This window comes from Bombus impatiens, unplaced genomic scaffold (assembly GCF_000188095.3).
Source record: "Bombus impatiens unplaced genomic scaffold, BIMP_2.2 scf_0011, whole genome shotgun sequence".
In the NCBI taxonomy this organism is placed as follows: Eukaryota; Metazoa; Arthropoda; class Insecta; order Hymenoptera; family Apidae; genus Bombus; species Bombus impatiens.
Window position 1 is genome coordinate 416,153 of NT_176430.1, and position 14,672 is coordinate 430,824.

General features: G+C 36.0%; 2 protein-coding genes and 1 long non-coding RNA gene across 6 annotated transcripts in view; 2 read left to right on the plus strand and 1 right to left on the minus strand.

Moving 5' to 3' along the window:
- The window catches only part of LOC100741684 (storkhead-box protein 2), a 115,899-nt gene extending 109,562 nt beyond the window's left edge, over nucleotides 1-6,337 (plus strand). Inside the window, exons 5-8 of one of the 2 annotated variants that reach the window (XM_024372355.1) lie at nucleotides 884-1,090; nucleotides 1,637-1,821; nucleotides 2,005-2,478; nucleotides 3,002-6,337. In XM_024372355.1, the coding sequence (XP_024228123.1) occupies nucleotides 884-1,090; nucleotides 1,637-1,821; nucleotides 2,005-2,478; nucleotides 3,002-4,243 (2,108 nt within the window). In that variant the 3' untranslated portion in view covers nucleotides 4,244-6,337. The remainder of the gene's footprint in view (nucleotides 1-883; nucleotides 1,091-1,636; nucleotides 1,822-2,004; nucleotides 2,479-3,001) is intronic. The other variant, XM_024372359.1, reaches the window with a different exon arrangement.
- LOC112214051 overlaps nucleotides 1-13,797 on the minus strand; it is a 140,738-nt gene extending 126,941 nt beyond the window's left edge. Inside the window, exons 1-6 of one of the 2 annotated variants that reach the window (XR_004462934.1) lie at nucleotides 13,465-13,797; nucleotides 12,777-13,137; nucleotides 12,602-12,701; nucleotides 10,817-12,520; nucleotides 8,624-8,934; nucleotides 8,241-8,340 (exon numbers count right to left, since the gene is read on the minus strand). This is a non-coding gene — a long non-coding RNA (uncharacterized LOC112214051). Of the gene's footprint in view, nucleotides 1-8,240; nucleotides 8,341-8,623; nucleotides 8,935-9,986; nucleotides 10,216-10,816; nucleotides 12,521-12,601; nucleotides 12,702-12,776; nucleotides 13,138-13,464 lie in introns of those variants that run through there. The other variant, XR_004462933.1, reaches the window with a different exon arrangement.
- Nucleotides 13,798-13,803: 6 nt separating this feature from the next.
- LOC100742043 (follistatin-related protein 5) overlaps nucleotides 13,804-14,672 on the plus strand; it is a 47,390-nt gene continuing 46,521 nt past the window's right edge. The window contains exon 1 of one of the 2 annotated variants that reach the window (XM_033324615.1): nucleotides 13,804-13,986. In XM_033324615.1, the coding sequence (XP_033180506.1) occupies nucleotides 13,954-13,986 (33 nt within the window). In that variant the 5' untranslated portion in view covers nucleotides 13,804-13,953. Of the gene's footprint in view, nucleotides 14,263-14,672 lie in introns of both variants that reach the window. The other variant, XM_003484439.4, reaches the window with a different exon arrangement.

The window sequence follows — 14,672 nt, forward strand, 5'->3', positions numbered from 1 at the left end:
CCACGTATATAATCTTCCTACTTTTCTCTGACTCGTTTCTCGAGTGATTCTCACGCTGCTAACCCACACTCGGTCGTCGCCACCGCCTGTGGCTGTGTACCAGGATGAAAATCAGGGACGAGGGTGTTCCACTTTTTGAGAACGCGATTCGAGACTCGCGACTTCGAGCTCAAACAGTGCTTGGAATGGGAGTCTTCGAGGCCATTTGGAAATCGAACGATCAAATTTCTTTTTGTTTTTTTCTTTATTAATTACAATGGATTCTCACCCGGAATAAGTAATCGATATTTGATGATTGTAATGTTGATTCAATTGATGTTTGATTGGTATAGAACAATTGCATGGGATGTAATAACTTCAATCGCTTGTGATTTGTATAAAAGAACTGTTATATCGAATGCGATACAGTCGATAAGAATAAAGAAACTGTACGAAGAGTATCAAATACTAAATAGATTATAAGCTGTTCTTCTTTTATCTTATTTATGGCGACAATAAGCGATAAGGTCAGTGAGTGCAGTTACTGAGAATTTAAAAAATTCTAAGCGATACAATTGTTGAATATATTTGTAATATCGTAAATCTTTGGGGTAAATAAGACGATCGATTCTGGAAAATCGAGTTTATTTTAGGAACAAATTAAATTATATACAACAACAATTAATAACAAATCTACTAAAAATTTTACCTGGAAAATCAAGAATTGATTTTCTAAATCCTATAGTACCATTCTTCTCCCGTTATCTAATCTAGTCAGTAAAATTCCGGTAAAACAAAGCAAAAGTAAAAATGTCGGTTGGCGGATAGTTTGAATTCTATAGAATTTACATATAAGTATACGTAAAAGAAGACACGGAAAATATGTAACTGTTGGTGTTCGCAGGTAACCCCAACGACAAGGTTCTGTTCGCAAGATGTCGATCGATGCCGGGTCGCCTCGAGAGGCGACATTCTCTGCGACTTTGGGGATCCGCCAGACGTTTACCCAGAAGCGGAAGTTCACGGTCTTTGCCGCGAAGGCCAGAAAGAAGCGATACTTCGTCGAGTGCGGAATATGCGAGCACCGACAGCGCACCCCATAGTCCAACCAGTGAGTCGAATCGGGGAAGGGATTGTTTTGGTGGTGGATAATCATTTAATCGGAACGTATTGGCTTTCCACTTGAGGCTATTACTTCGATCTGGATCACGTTCTTTATAAAAGAAAGCATCTCATTTCGAATTTTATACACGGAGAATTTTCCTCTTTGCTATATTGCACGAAACAAGATATAAAAAAATATGTTGGAAGATACAAGTACCGAAAGCTTATCGCACTAGCACAAACATTCAGCGTTATAGCTTTTACTTAAAAAATATTATTATTCGAATGCTGAATAATTTTTACTTTCAACAAAATAAACTACCCAACCACGCTTTGCAGCTCTTCCATCTATCTCTGAAAACCTTAAGACGAGTTAGAACGAAAATCCTGACTGAAGAGTATCTGCAGTTCCCCAAGTTCCTAAACCCGCGAACCACGGCTGAGCATCGACCAAAGAACGAAGCTTCTTAGTCACCTTTAGCTGGCAAGCCCTTCCTCGATCCCCGATCTTTCATTACGAAATGCAACATCGGTTCCTCTCTTTTTTCTCAAGGTTTCTCCGGTATTTTTTCAGAGAAAATAGGTCTACTTTCGAGGCTATTCCGACGAAGTACACGAAGAAAGGGTGCTCCGTTAATGGGCACGTTCAGTGCTCAGTATCCTCCTACCGAGTGGTTTAATCCACGTGTCGTTCATCTACACAGCGTAGCCACGCAAACGAGAGCCGCTAGCCCTTCGGTGAGTTTTGAATCGGGACGATGCACTCTACTAACGAGAAAAGAAAAAAAGAAGATAAAAGAAAGAAAGCATCCATGTTTTTGCTCTCGACAGACGGAAATTGAATGCGAACGTCGAGATTAAATCGCGCGAGAACTCGAGAGGAGCGAGCCGATCAGCTTAACAACGGAGTAACGTTTTCAGATGATGGAGGGTCTAGCTCAGTCACAGGCCAGTTTCCAAGTATGGGATGATTCGAGCTCGGTGCGATCCGCCACGCTGCCCAGGCGACATCGACGCCAAGCCAGCGGCGATTCCTCTAGTTTATTGGCGAACTCGACGCCCAGAAGTTCCAGACGACATCGATCACCGTGTTCGACAATGCCCAGATCAAAGTGCTCTAGTTTAAGCAGATGTACGTCCAGAGCTTCTGTCCTGCCGCCAAGTACCAACCAAGAACCGTATCAGAGTCGTAATCAAACGCAAAATGGTAAAAATTCGGCGAACTCGTCGCCTAGTAGAAGCGGCGGAAGTTCCGGATCAGTTAGAACTACGAATGCTAGCCCCGCGAAAACGGCCACCCTGGGCAGATCCAGCACGAGACAATCTAATTCTAGACGTCCCAGTCACGATTCCACTGGTAGTGGTACCAAATCAAACGGATCGCCTCAGCATAAGGTAATAGGTAGCTTTGATTTAGACACGTGGTGATCGTGCTTCATCTACAGAGTCTGTACGTATCGTTATACTTGGCGATAAAGTTTAATTCCTGGATTTCCAAAGTTTCTATTTTATGTGTATTTGAAAATCTGTTTAGTATTAGACGAGTTAAAATCATATTTTACATGATAGCCTAGATCATTTGGGAAGTTTCACCTGCGAATTTTTTCGAGATGACTTCTTATTTGCTCTGAGAAAGTTTTTAAACGTTCGACTTAAAAGCTTAGATTCGTAGACTGCGATGAGTTCTAGGACTTTCTCAGATTTCTAGAAAGTTTAAAATAGTAAAAAAAAAAAAAAAATAACGCGAATATAGATGGCTTTACCTACAGAAACGTAGATACACATACATATAATAATGTACGTGATTGTTTGATAAGCGTTCAAAGTTATAAACATATGACTATAAATTTCAAATTCATAAACTCTCGAACACAGATCAAATGAAAGACCGAATAGCACGTTCTACGTATCTTTGCAGGTTCTACAAAAGACATCATCCGGTCACTCGTCCCACTCCAGTGGAAAGTCGATTTCGAGCGGTAAACTCTCATCGTCGCCGTTGAAAACATCCACGTTACCAGCAAAATCCTCGCCGCTCAAAGTGGTGCAACAAGGATCCTTAACCCCGCTTCAAGAGGCACAAAATTCAATAACTCTACAGGTGTCGACGAATTTAAGTCCGGTCAGTCCATCGCAGGAACAACGTACGATACAGAACAGCGTGACGCTAGCCTCGAATGCGACCAGTACGACAACCATCTCCGGGTCCCCTGGCACAAAGATCTACGTGCAACAGAACAACTCGCCCATGAGATCCGTCATCACGTTTGAAAATGGCACGGTGAAGACCAAAGTAGCAGACAAGGAAACGATGGACTGCAAGGAGAAACAGGATCGGGAATTGATCGGTGAGAAGCTCTATAAGACCAAGATAGACGAGGAGAAGCTATTCAAGTCGAAGCTCGACGAAGAGAAGTTGAACAAGTCGAAGCTGGACGAAGAAAAGTTGATCAAATCGAAGCTCGACGAAGAGAAATTGAACAAGTCGAGCAAGCTCGAACGTCCATCCTCCCTTTACGCTTCCAAAGAGTCGAAACCGAGCCATCTTTTGTCAGAATCCGATAAAGAGAACAAGCCGAAAGCCGACGAGGAAATGCCTAACAAATTGAAACTGACGAATCGGTTGAACAACAGCCAAGCTCATTTAATAGACGGATCGACCAATAATATAGACAAGAATTCTTTGGTCAACGAGCATCCTCCATCCGCGTTAACCAGCATGAAGAATACCAACGATGCCATGAACAATTCAAGGAAATTGAGTTTATCGTTATCGAAGGATGCTTTAAGCTACAGGAACCTTCTTCGTCCGGATTCGAAAAGCAACATCGCGTCGAATCCACCATCGCCTACCAAGTCGTTCGATGGCTTCGGCGGATCCTTTAACAACGTCTACATAGAGAATCTGGAAAGTTCGAAGCAGCAAAAAGCGCCGCAAGGTTCGGAACCGAATTTGGAGAAAACGGTCAGTCGAGGTGATCTTTGTTCGTATCCAAGCCTAAGCGACATGCAGGTTCAATTCACTAGCCTAGCAGCGCAAAAGATTCTCAAAGGCTGCCCGATTAACAGCGTGGACACGTTGGTTGAAGTCAACATGGCAGCTGCGGAGAAGCCGAACAACTGCGACGTTACCGTTCACACTGACTTTGGTCTCGTTTAAAGTTTTCTTCTTCGTCGATCATCAGGAAACCGGGCGTGGGTTTTTCACACGTTTTTCGTACAGTGAAAGGTTGAACTTTAGCACGATGAACTTCTCGGTATCTCGTATGCTTGCGTCGTGGTAGAAATGTTAAATAGCAAACGGAAGAACGCTGTACTGCTTAAGCATATAGAGAGAGCATTGTAACAGTTACCAATAAATAAACGTTTGTTATGTTCATCAAATATAGTATATGTATCGTACGATCGCACGTTATCTCTTTCCCCGACAGTTTTCACGATCTGATTATAGTATTCACGTTAAACGAATCCCACGCGATTCTCATTGAACATTGTGCTTCCATTTGATCATCTATATGCTTACGCGGCTGAACGTTCGATTATATTGTGTAAAATAAAAGCCAGCCATTCCATAGAGAATATTCGTTAGCTTATTTCTAGTTGCTCAGAGCTCAACACTCAACCAATCCGGCGAACTCTATTAATTATCAAGCGTTGATTTAATACGAATTAATTTTATCCGCGTGATATTTAAGTAACAAAGCGATATTTGAATGCTGCTTGCATTGTCGTTTCACCTCACTCATCGTTATTGGTCACTCTCGTTTGAAGATATCGCATTTTTCGAATTATCACACCTTTCATAAAGATGTTTATTAAGAAATCAAACAAGTAATATTCCTTTGTCAAAAATTATTTTCCATTGTTGCTCTTACATACAGCTTAAAAATTATTCAGAAAACAATGCATTGCGCGCATCAAATTTCATCGTGCCTCCATTGCCCTTTCATATTCTTTTCTTTTTTGATTCTTGGTTTAGTTTAATATATTACGCAAAATGAACTATAAACGGGTACCACAGCGTCGTAACGTTAGCAGTTTTGCATCGCTTTACCGAGCTAAAGCGATTTGCTAAAGCAATACTTCACGTACGATAGCCTGACAATTTGCCTTACTCGAACGGAAGAAAAAAAAGATGATAATATTTTATGCAAATTCCAAATACTGCCAATTTCGTAGCGTCGATTTAGGATAGCGATCAATCTCGAGTCTTCGTGGAAGGTGTAAAAAAAAAAACCGATAACGTAACGTGCACCATTCGTTCATCTCGAATTAGTTGTCACAGTGAACGAGCGTCTATAAGCGTTAGACGATATTTTATTTCGGTCAATATGCCAAAGTAGAGAGGAAGCGTAGTGCAGTCAACTTTTTGTAGAGTTTAGGACATAGTTATTGACTACACGAGCTATAATTAACGACTATAATTAAAAAGTTACGGCTATAGATCGTCGTTACAATTATCGTATTCATAATGAAATTCAATTAGGACGGATCAAACTTTTCGAAAGAAAATTCTCACGGATAACAGCTATACGTATAAATTTAATACCTAAATTATGCCCTTTATATATATACCTCTGATAAAACTGCAGTGAAATAATTGGAAGGAATATTTCGATCGGAATCGTCGTTTATAAGAGAAGAGAAAAATGTAAATTTAGATTGAAGTTTGTAGATGTGTAAAACGTTTATACCGAATGAAATAATCGTGACGCGAGAGACAAAAGTCAACTGCCTACAATATCACGAAATTCTAGTGACATTACACATATAACGAAAAGGAGGTGCATTATTTCCCCATTGAGAAAATAAGCGGTACCATTTTATTCATTAGAGCAATGGTAAATCTAAGTGCCAAAACCGTTAATAGTACTTAAAATCGCCTTAAAACACTCGCAGCGCGACCTCATGACGTGATATGACAACGAAGTCGCGATGTAAACGAGTTGTCCGTGTAACGTTCGAATTACATTATTCATCTTAAAAACGTCAAACACGTAGTCGTAAGATGGTAAACGAAACTGGGCCCTCATGAATGGTCTCTGCTTTGTACATTTCGTACGTTGTATTACCGATTAACCGATGGTAATTTCGATAAACCTCTGAGTCTTCCAGTTTTTGTGGAAAATGGAACGACAGCGACCGTGTTACGTCCTTATTTCTTATCAAAACTAACTTGTAGAGTACTTGTGTAATCTTGTTCTTAATAACTATAACAACGAAAGCGTATGATAATAAAGAAGATAAAAAAATATATACTCCTGTTATTTTTCAACCCGAAAGTTAACACATTAATAGATTTAATATAATTAATGAATTAATACCTATTAGTCTTTCTTTTATGATCTCTAATATAAAAATCAAGTCATCGAAAAGTAAACGTTAAGGATGCACAAGAAAATAGAAATGTAAATGAAAACTAAATGATATATCGAATAGAGTGCAAAATGGATTGAAAGATTCGGCTACATAGATTTGATTACATTATATTATATGGAATAATCCTTACACAAAGCTATAGAACTGCTAACACTAGATGTTTTTTAAATCTTAGTAGTAAAGACGAGAGCACTCATAAACCGATATACTTTTTCTCATTTTAGTGCTTGATGCTATTTCTAACATTTCCAATTTAATAGAGAACAACAGCTGGTTCAAAAGATACGGTTTTTTGATCGATTCGGCAATTCTTCCAAATCATTAACAGTCGAAAGCAGTGTCCACACATTTTTGTATCTTCGCCGCACGTTCGACTCTTGAAACATATAAATTAATGGATTCAATGAAGCGTGTAATAGCTGTTACTATAATAGCTCATTCATAACTACGACAAATCGTTCACTTATCGATTCAATTGTTTGCTAGTAGCACATACATACGTTTCATAAATGTGTTTATCGTGAAATTACCGACTCGCTTTCTAGCTAATCTATCTTTTACAATACGATGTACCCAATATCTTTTGTTGATTCTTTTTCTACGACAGTCGGTAATACCAAAACATAATAAAAAATGTGTTTACATCTATCTTGTCTGGCAAATAACAGAATAGACGAACAAATAAAGTATAAGCATATGCTGTAAAACTACCGAATCGGTCAAAAACCGTATCATCTGAACGAGTTATAAGCTGATAACGCTGGTAATAACAGGAATTAAAACTAAGTGCCATCATTGACTAATCGTCGATCATAGATGTATATACCAATCACAATATATTCTACCGTACCAACCACCAATCTTACCATTTTAATGTCATTCCCGACATTACCGATTTAGTGTAGAATAAAATTATTGACCTCGTCTATAATACCACTGACGAAGAATTTTATATACTCGTATACTGTATACTGTAGACTCGTCTGTGATAATATTAAAATTTTAGACAGCATTTATAGTTGTCATATGTAATTGAAACTAAATTTTAATAAAAAGTTAGCAACAAACTACGCCTAATAATATATATAAATTATAGATAAGATAAATTATACATATCGTTGTATAACATAAAAATCAATGATTCTTTAAATTGTTTAAGATATTACCATAAGAGAGTTATAACAAAGTCAAACGATACCCAATCACGGATATACAGGACCTCTTTATGAAATAGTGAACTACTATTCAGGTAGATAATTTCAACATTAACATATGTGTTACTCAGAATAATACTGATATATCTGCAGTCTTATCATAAACGAAGCTATATTACATGTTGAAGACAATTTTAAAGTATAGTTATAACAAGGAAATATCTCCACGTATGCTACTTTAATTATTTAATTAAGTCAATAATTTTAAAAGAGATGATATAGTTTTGCGTTAAATATTCGGCAATATTCAATATTTAACAAAAGGTTGTTTTTCAATATCAATACTGAATATATTTCGATTCTACTAAGCTTATATTAATATCGTATCAGACATCAGACATAAAATTAGTATTACTAAAAAACGCGATATGAACAACAGGATCCCATCCTGAACTGATAAAACACAAAGAGGAAATGTTACTACTCACGGGTATAATAAATACCCGTGACCACTATACTTGTTGAAAGAATCTACGTAATGCAACCAGACGGCGGTCTCGATTCAGACCTTTTACCCTAAGACATGATTGATCAACCAGAGGAACAAAAATGCATGCAACTTACGATTAGATGCGGAGAACGTTGTTATCCATGTTGCTGTGGCCCAGAAGAAACCGCCATCAAAGCATCGAACTTTATCGTAGATGTGGAGGTTGTGAAAAGTCTTTGGTAAAAAAGAACGAGACTCTATTAAATTCATTTTATGGTAATAAACACTAAAATTGTAATAACGATAAAAATTGTAATTCTAACCTAAAAGCTTGAATCTGACTAAAAATGCAGATTCTAATGATTTTTAAAGTATACTAAACGTTCCTATTTTATAGCTTAATATTGAGATTTTAAAATTACATTAAGGTTTTATTACAATAAAAAAACAAAGATTTAAAGCTTCCAAAATAAATTTTTCATCAGATCACAGAGAGTAAAATAAATTAAAAACTTACCATTTTTAAGTTATGCAGGGGATGGATCCTTTTGAGAGAGGTTTTGAGTTTCTGAGAGAACGAATACTTAAAAAGCTATATATTATGAATTATTTAAAAACAAAAATAAAAGACTACTACTAACGCGACCATTTGAATTATAATCGACGAACAAACACTGACTGTAATTTCGCGAATGAATTGTATTTTTCATACAATATATTGTAGATACAATTAACTGTGACCCTAATTGTATTTACGATACAATTAATTAGAGCTAATGTGTAGACACTGACTCCACTGACCGCACCGCGCACGATCACAAACAGTCTCTGAAACAAAAATAAAGCCATATTAGTAGGAAAGCAGAGGCAAGCACGAAATCAAGTAAAAAAATAAAATCTAGTAAAGTATATTGTTCTTACATTTATTTAAGAAAATACAACTAAATGTCCCAATTAATTATTAGTCACTTTTCATCAATATAAAATATAATGTTTACAATTTATTTTTTATTCAATTCATTATTTAAGAATTCTAAAATATTTCTTGCTACTTCCGAATATTTATAAATATTTTCAAGAATTCAATTGTGAATATTTAGTATGAAAATTCAAAACATACCTGTTATTAATAAATTTTGTTACGTTTGATAAATACCTGATAATGCTTGCAATAAAAAAAGATTATGAAATAAAATTCTATAACACTTCACAAACATTGGATCTAACATTAAGATCGAAACTTGTTCATAGTCACCTACCATTGCAACTCTTTTGTAAAAGTAATAAATATTATTAACAAAAATTAGAAATAGCAAAATATACGAATGTATATCTTAAATATGAAAGAATGATTTCTTTAATCTTCTCTATTTTCACCTTGGTATTCTTAAAGTGAAACTACTTATCATTTAATTGTAGTATATGCGAGTTAATTACACAATATCAATTTTGTGTTATTATATACTGAATACTATGAAATGGTACCCACATTCATAAATTACAAATATAGTTATAAAAAGTTGCTATAAATGCACATATATAGGTTTGCCTCTATCATAATAACTCAACATTACGAAATCTGCTTTGAAAATGATCGAATTGGCTATTAATCATCCGTGACATTTATGTTGCAAAATTTTTATTCCTTTAGTTATTCACGTAATCATATTATCATAATCGCCATAATCACAAATCTATACTAAACAAAATTAATGATAATAAGATAAAGCTACATGAAGTACATAATAATAGCCATCCTTTGTCAGAAATTCCTAATACAAGGATGATTCGATCAATCAAAAAGCAAAAATGATACACGATTAAATAAACGTATATTAAGTAATTAAATAAATCTGATGAAAGTGTATAAATATACTTACAAAGCGGTTAACGACGCATGTTAGATGAGGTTAAACATCTTAACTACTGTTTACAACGACGCACTAATGCTGCGCGCCAAACGTACGCGCGGGAATTGTTGGGGAAGTGGTACGAGCTTGTACGAAATACACGCATATGTATTTTTCTATATATATGTGCACACAAATTCAATTTGATACGACCAATAGGAAAGAAGCAAACTGACTTCGAGAAAACTATGTAATTTTACTTATTTTCAATTTTATACTAATATTAAATGAAATATATAGTAATGTTTAAACAAGCATGTTGTAACTAAATGAAGTTGATAGAAATTATTCTATTAACTTATTCTATTCTATTATTATTTGTAAACATTTATATTAATAAGTGCTTACAAAATTCCAAATCATCGAATTGACTCAATTTTTTAACATTCTGCTTACATACGTAGTTATTATAATTATATTTTCGATATTATTAATAGCACGAACATTATATCAATTTTTTTATTTCTATTTTAATTACTACGAAAAATAAACGAATGCACACCATCATTTTTTTCTTTCGTAACATCACTGCATTTAAGTATAGCAGGTATAATGTTCCACTTTAATTAAATAAAACAACAAGTGCTTAAATTAATAATAATTGATATTGTCTTCCAAACATTAGTACGTCGAAATATTATTATAAATATTAGAGAACTAATATAATATTAATTTTAATATTAGGAATATATTACTATTTGAAAACGATATTAAGATAAGAACTATTTTAATACAGTCCGGTCTAGATCATCCAAAATTATTTACGAAATCCTTTGATAATCTAGACTGGACTGACATACCTCTCGGAGATGCCATGGGAAATCGTGCGATATCTCGGGAACATCACAAGATGCGTGTGTTTTAGCTTTAGTTAATCATAAGATAGATACATATGTTAAGTTCATCGTGAGTCCATTCCGTACAATCGTACGCTTATTTAATTTGGAACAAAACATAAAAATCTCTTCTGTCTTGCCTCATGCATTTATCACATAAGTGGATTTTGCGATTTATGGGTTCGCAATCGCTCAATTCCTTTGAATTATTTGTGAGTAAGTATGTATTTCGCTCGTGAGTATTTCAGATATGAACGAATCAGCATGCACTTGACAACCTCTTGTATTCATAAATCGCTCCAAGGATCCCCTTATCTAGATGACTGTTCAATGACTATTCGCGGTTTGCATCGAGTCGCGGGAGTTCTCATCACGACCATGGTGCTTACAGAGTCCAATTGAGGATCCTACCCGATTGGTGCTTCGGTACTCGGACAGGGTTAAGACCAGTAATTTGATGTCCTTCGTAATCCTGTTCAGTAGTTCATCCCACCGGGAGTGAACCCCACTTGTTCAGTCGAGGACTAGTGCTTCGTAATCCTATTTGGTGGTTCCTCCTATCGGAAGTTTCACTTGTTTAGTTGGAGTGTGTCATACTTCTATGTGTACACGAAGGCAAAGTCAAAATTTTGCCATATTTAATAAATACCTGAAAATTTTTAATGTTTGCTCTTCTTTATATTACCTCGATCCTTAACTAATCTACCGTAATATCATCAGTCGGCAGCTTCGACAGTGGATCGTGTAAGTTTCGAATTCCCTGGAATTCCCCGTTGGAACTTGGAGGTCTCTTGTGATACCGAATGCTGTCAGCGGATTATTGCACAATGCTTTTATAACGTAGCGTGGGAGATAGATGTTGCGTAATGTATGCGTCCTTTTAAGTTTTAAGTTTAAGTATTAGTTTTGATTCTCAACTTAAAAGCGTACAACGTGCAATGCGTGCGTCATAATTTTAATTAATCATACAATAGATATTCGTTAATAAATTATTAGCACCAGTTGTAGAACACCGTGAGATATTGCAGGGACATCCTGGGGTACCTGTATTATATAGTTTAATTTCTTAAATTTCGTTCTAAGTTAAAGTCTTTGATATGAAAAGCTGCCAGTATGGCCACGTTCTAATGTACACTAGATTGATATCTATCTGATATCTATTTTTAGTTTAGTTTTACATTTAAATAGGTTTTAATTCTAAGATCTAAATTATGTTAATCTTAAGCCTGATTGTTGGACGGCGTGAGGCAACGGGGGACTTACTTTTTGTTTTAAGTATAAATTTTAACCTTGGTCTTAAGTATTACTTTCAAATCTTACTTTTAATTTGTTTCGTTAGTTTTAAGCCTTAGTTTTAGTATATTTATGAAGATTGAAGTACTTGATCGATACCTTTATCCACACAAGCAAGTTGTCGATGATTCTTTTGCCCTTTTCGTTTATGCGCAACTTATCTATTTGAGTTATCCATAAATTGTGTTGCGAGTTTTTTAGGTAGAAGTATGTAGAAGTGTAAAATTCCATACTTCGTTTACAATTACACCATATCCTAATTCGTATTCTATTTGTAATTTCATAGAAAACTTTACCTTTAATTCAAATCACTATACTATATTGAATTGATAGTGACGCATGTAACACAAAAATGGTAGAGGGTACGAGTGAGACCTATAAAAAAGCATTGCATATCACATTTATGCTGTTCTTAGCATAGAGATATAGAGATAGAGTATGCGAGTCATACGTTACCGTGTAAGTGGGTGCGATATGGGAATCGAAAAAGAACACTGCGCAGAGACCCTTTCTATTCTTATTGAATCAAATATACACACTGACACCAGTCGTTGTTCTAGGTTCGGTGCAGATGAGAAAAAGAAAAAATAAGAAATAAAATTCTTCTGTTTCACAAAAGGAAGGTACATACATACGCATTTTCTTGTTCTTCCAACCCGCTTTCGCTGCGGCGATCTGCCGCAAATCACTCTTGTCCGCTCGATATCGTTGCTATCATATGTCTTTCTTCGTTTTCCTATTAAGAACAACAATGGCAGATATAACAGATCGCAAAGGGATTGCGCGGTAAAATGCCTCTCATCTGCACGGAGACTTCGTCAGTGATGTCACGTATATTCTGTTCTTTGTCAATGCTTTAGCCACAGACGGTTAGCACCCTCGCAATTTGTTTGGTCGATCGGTATTTCAGAACATGAGACACAGAGTCCCGTAAGATGCCAGGTCAATTTTGTGCTTCATCTGTAATGGTACTGCTAATAGAAGAACCAAATCTGAAATACCGATAGTAGCAAAGTTTATCAATATACAAAAATAAAACATACAAATAAAAATACATAATTTCTAGATAAGTTTACAACCTTATATTCAAACTACAGATTTTAAATTATATTATTGTTCACAATCTATTAAGTGCACTTGCTTCTTTTAATCCATTCCAAGCATATATTAAATATATATATATATATATATAGTTCATCCTAAATTAAAATAGCCTTAGTTCTATGACAAATTTTGTCTTTGTTATTCTTAACTTGGCAAATTGAGTAAAGTAACAGGATTTACTTTATTTCATTCAAACTTCAATAAATTGTACTTACAATTATCCTGGTAAAACCAAGAAAGTTCAAACTCATTGACCGTAGAACCGTTTAACTTTATCCCATCGACAAATCCCGTAAGAAAGCTTGCACGTGAGATTCTTTCGGCGGCTGGAGCACTTTCGCACAAAAGTAATGGTTATACAATAAGAATCGAACGCATTAGTTAATCCCGTTTCCGCTTTCCTTCCTAATTGCTTAAATTGCCGGAAAAGTTTAAGCGAAGCTGAGGCCACGCAAGCGCACTGAGGCGCGCACGCTGCGCCACTACCACTCTGTTAGGTAAGGTTAGATTAGATTCTACATCGTTTTCCAACCCTCTCCTCATGTTCAGTACACCCCAAGCTATCACTGCGGTCGGTAGGTTTCACCTGTATAATCACATCGACGAATGCACGCGCACATATTCACACACGCGCACGTTCGTGTATTTGTTTATACGCTTGCACGATCGCGTATTCGTTTTGTTGAACATCGATCTACGCGTCAATGCGATCATCTAGGTTATCAATTAAATCGGTGGTGGGTAACTAAATGAAAAGATGAATCCGTCACTTTTAAATACAGTTTGAACGATTCAAATTTTGTCCAAACTGCCGTCAAAAAATTGCGGAATTTCTTAGATATACGGTCGTCTTTTTCATAAATCGAGAAACGTATTAGTAGACTAATGCGAAGATGCCTAAGAAATTTTGGTTGGACTAAACAAACTCGCGTAGTGTTGTCGCGGCGGTGGTTGTGAAAGTGGCCGTGAAGATTGTTACTACAAAGCAGTCTCGACGGAACTAATCACACAGGGTGAGTAAAATAATTTGTAGTTCGCAAGATTAATGTTTACTCTCGAAGTATCTAAAACTTTTTCGCGTGGGAGCACGAGGATACTAAACTCGTGCTCCCTTAATGTAACTGATTTAAAGGTCTATGACTCAAGTACTTTGGAAGTTTCGCACAAACTAGCTCCCATAATAAATTTTTACTTAAATCAAGCTATACACCGGTTTTTTAAGGATTTTACGGTCCTTTAATTTAATGGAAGGTTTGCGTACAATTCACCGTGGGTTCGTACTCACACGTGAAACTGTCGCCACGATTTTATCAAGTCCACCGTGTAATCGTGTTTCAATCATGCATCGGCTAACTCAACAACAACATTGCGAGCACAACAGGGAAACCTCGAGCAAACGAGCAAATACGAAACGAAAACTCAT